This window comes from Raphanus sativus, chromosome 6, assembly GCF_000801105.2.
Source record: "Raphanus sativus cultivar WK10039 chromosome 6, ASM80110v3, whole genome shotgun sequence".
Lineage (NCBI taxonomy): Eukaryota > Viridiplantae > Streptophyta > Magnoliopsida > Brassicales > Brassicaceae > Raphanus > Raphanus sativus.
In genome coordinates, this window is record NC_079516.1 from 26,002,489 (window position 1) to 26,006,491 (window position 4,003).

At 30.8% G+C, this 4,003-nt stretch overlaps 1 protein-coding gene across 1 annotated transcript; it reads left to right on the plus strand.

Annotated features, from left to right (window-relative positions):
* Positions 1–758: 758 nt before the first annotated feature.
* LOC130496227 (putative leucine-rich repeat receptor-like protein kinase At2g19210) lies at positions 759–3,087 on the plus strand. Its single transcript, XM_056988121.1, has 5 exons — positions 759–942; positions 1,038–1,100; positions 1,196–1,388; positions 1,461–1,533; positions 2,740–3,087. The coding sequence occupies exons 1-5, from the start codon at positions 909–911 to the stop codon at positions 2,746–2,748; spliced, it is 372 nt and encodes a 123-aa protein (XP_056844101.1). The 5' UTR covers positions 759–908; the 3' UTR covers positions 2,749–3,087.
* Positions 3,088–4,003: the final 916 nt, after the last annotated feature.

Here is a 4,003-nt window from a genome sequence, read left to right on the forward strand (position 1 = left end):
ACTCATTTCACAATTGATATCTTTTAAATAAGGAAACAAAATATTATCAAGTTATTTTAATGTTCAAAAAAGAAAAAAAAAGTTATTTTATGTTTTAAAATAAATAAAATAAAAACAAATATAAATAATAGTAGTTACAAAAAGTGATTTAAAAAATATATTTTAACATTTTCAAAGAATAAAATAAACCCTAAACCCTAAATCATAAACCCTAAACCCTTGGATATACCCTAAACCCTTGGGTATACCCTAAACCCTTGGATATATGCTAAACCCTTGGATAATCTTAAACTCTAAATCTTAAACTCTAGTATATGCAAAAAAAAATTATATATTTTAACGCCGTCATCGAAATATTAAACCCTAAATCCTAAACCCTAAATCCTAAACCTTTGGGTAAATCCTAAACTTTTTTTTAGGATTAAGGATTTTGTATTTTTAAGATTTAATGTTTAATGTTTTTAATTTAAATTTTAGAGTTTAAGCTTAGTGTTTTGATGACGGATTTAAAATATTTTTAATTTTTTTGCATATATTACTATTTTTATTTATTTTTAACATTTTTATTTTAAAAACATAATGTAACTTGATAATATTTTGTTTCCTTATTTAAAAGATATCAATTATGAAATGAGTGATTCCTATTGGTTGGGTGAACCTCTAGGTTCACTCTAGGGGTGAACCCAAGAATAAGTCGCTCACTTATATATATAGAGGTGAATGTCGAGGTCTTAAAACACAAACTTTATTCTCTTTTTTATCGTGATAGACCATACGACAAAGTTAATGACTCCTATTATCTTCTTTTTTATCGCAGGTTGAACTTCTCCTGCGAGTTCATCACAAGAACCTAACCGCACTTATTGGATACTGCAACGAAACAGAGAAGATGGCGCTTATACGAGTTCATGGCTAATGGAACCTTAGGAGAGTATTTGTCAGGTCAGTGTCTCCTCTACCTACTTTTTGTCACTGGTCTTTTGCTATTATAGGCAGAAGAAACTAACTCTCACCTTTTTGTTACTTTCTTAATCAAGGGAAAAAATCTTATGTCTTGACCTGGGAGGAGTGGCTACAAATATCATTAGATGCTGCACAAGGTTTAAATAATCTCAAGAATTCATACCAGAATAACAAAAGTGAAAATAAAATGAAATGAACTTAGTCTTGTTTTGTTTTCTTTTCTGAAACTCAGGGCTTGAGTATCTTCAGAATGGCTGCAAACCTCCCATTGTACAAAGAGATGTAAAGCCGGCTAATATACTAATCAACGACAAGCTGCAGGCCAAGATTGCTGACTTTGGGTTATCTAGAAGCGTTGTTCCATTGGACGGTAATAACAAAAGTACAACTGCAGTTGCTGGAACTATTGGTTATCTTGATCCTCAGTAAGTATACTTATCTTCTTCTGCTATGTTCTGCTATGGTTTCTGAGACTGTGTTTTTCTTACAAACTGAAGGTACCAATCTACGCAAGAGTTAAGTGAGAAGAGTGATGTTTACAGCTTTCGGGTGGTTCTTTTGTGGATAATGGTAATATATGTCTGATTTTTATTATTTTAATTATTAGATTTTTTCCTTTAAAAGAATATTTTTATTATGTATAAGACGTTAGTTATGTGTTTTCGTCATCTCATGTTAATTTCTAGAATCTTAAGCTTGTACCACAAAGAAAAAAAGAAGAAGAAAAATATGTGAGATTTTCTCCATGTGGTCTAGGTATGATGGAATGTTAAAATAGTATCACAGTGACAAAAGAAAAGTTAAAATAGTATCATAAATAGATTTTATCTTCTGTTTTTTTTAATGAATTTTTAATTATTAGATTATGTATTCTTCATAAATTATTGTCAGTTAATTATTTTTCACCAATCTCAAATTTTATTATGTATTTCATTATATTGTTATTGTTTTATTTGTTATATTTTATCATTTTCAAAAATTTCAAACTAATTACTGAAAAAAATAATTTTGATTATATATTAATCATTTTTTATGATTTTATCATCCCATCTTAATTTTTTTGAGATCGAGCTTAGTGAAATAATAAAAAGAAAACAAATTTCATTAGATCCATTCATTTTAAGTGGTCTAAGTTCAATGAAACATGAGAAAAAATTATTGTAACTGTATTTTATTTTTATTTTATTTTTAATTTTCTTCATTTATTCTTAATATTTTGTATTTTTGCATTATATTATATAAATTTTATTAAAATATTATTTGTTGACTAAAACTCCACCAAAATTAAATTGCATTATCTTTTTCACTAATTTCTATTTTATTTTTAAATAAATTTAAATAATTATTTTTATTATGTATTCATTTTGGGTGTAAATTTCATCATTTTTTTGTATAAGCTTAAATTCGGTGGTCAAAAAGGAGAAAATGAATTCATGAGATTAATTTCTTGTCTTTTTGTAGGCATGAGTATGATAAAATGTGAAAACAATAACATAATGGATTTTTCTTATTTTTGTGAATTTTCTATAATAATTTTTAAATTTATGTTTTTAGGTTCTCAATAAATTATTTTATATTTACAAAAAAAAATTGATGTCAATATTTTGAAGGGTTAAACAAATATTTATTAAAATATATTTGTGGATTATTATATGTTTGTTGATTAGTTTGGGTAAAATGTTAAGAAATAAAAAATCTAGGACAATATTTTACGTTCAAGGACAACAGCAGAGAACATGCACATAACCGACAGGGTCGAGTTGCTTCTGTCCACAGGAGATATAAAAGGCATTGTGGATCAAAAGCTGGGAGAGAGATTTGATGCTGGTTCGGCTTGGAAGATCACTGAGGTAGCAATGGCGTGTGCATCTCTTAGCTCTAAAAATAGACCTACCATGAGTCAGGTGGTTGCTGAACTGAAGGAGAGTGTAAGCAGAGCTAGAGCCGGTGGAGGTTCCGGCGCCAGTAGTGTTACAGAGCCGGAGATGACGCATGCTGACTCGGGAATGTTTCCTCAGGCGAGGTAGATTGATTGTTGAATCCATTTAATTTTTAGCTTCCAGAAACTGGAAAGTTCTGTGTGGTGTGGAGTGAGATTACGAAGAATAATAACAAGGTTGAGTTGTGTTAGTTTGGTCCTTTTGTAAGATACTTGTACAAGAAGTTTCATGTTTAAAGCTCTTTTTCATTTTCTCAGTTTCATCAACCAGAGATCTCTGACTAGAAGAAAAATGGAAACACTTACCTTGATGATCTTTTGTATGCAACAATTTTTTTTTCAGAATCTATAAACTGATATGCTTATAGGGATTTGGACTCTCAAAAGGAATCTAAGTGAGCTCACTTTAGCTGCTACCTCGCTTGTGTATAGAGTACATAACTGCAATGAAAAGGAAGCATCGGTTCACCCTCCTAACCCAGCAGCCATCAAGAAGAACAGTGACTTGCATAAAACCATATAAGTTAACTCCAAATTTTCCAACCTGCTATAGAACTCCTTGACTGAGAGAGGAAGATCATACCCCCCACACGAGCATCTGGGTCTTTTTTTTTTTGGCTCGCAGATTCTCGAGAAAGAGAGAGAGAGAGAGAGAGAGAGAGGAGAGAGAGAGAGAGAGAGAGAGAGAGAGAGAGAGAGAGAGAGAGAGAGAGAGAGAGAGAGAGAGAGAGAGAGAGAGAGATAATTCACGGCTTAGGAGGAAGCGAAGATACAAATAGAACATGACTTGTGGTAATTAACTTGAGGGCGAAAACTCAATACAGTGATTAATTTGAGGGTTCGAATTCTGGTCACTGAAGAATTAATATTTCGGTATGATAGGGGATCGACACGTAGCAACATGTGCTAATCTGGACCCTTCTGTGGGACTAGGATATCTAAACATTCTTCTCTTTTTATCATTTTATGACAATACAAAAATAAATTACACTGGTTGCATAATTTGAATCGCAAGAGTATTTACTTCACGATCTTAAATGTAATTACCATGTTTGTAATTTGTTAATTTTTTATTAATAACTTACCTTATTTTCATTGCGG

What these genes read in the sequence shown, in the direction of transcription:
- LOC130496227 (XM_056988121.1), top strand. Translation starts at nt 909, where the DNA reads ATGGCTAATGGAACCTTAGGAGAGTATTTGTCAG. An exon ending in CTTAGGAGAGTATTTGTCAG is followed by an intron (nt 943 to 1,037) that starts GTCAGTGTCTCC and finishes TTCTTAATCAAG; the next exon opens with GGAAAAAATCTTATGTCTTG. An exon ending in ATTGGTTATCTTGATCCTCA is followed by an intron (nt 1,389 to 1,460) that starts GTAAGTATACTT and finishes TACAAACTGAAG; the next exon opens with GTACCAATCTACGCAAGAGT.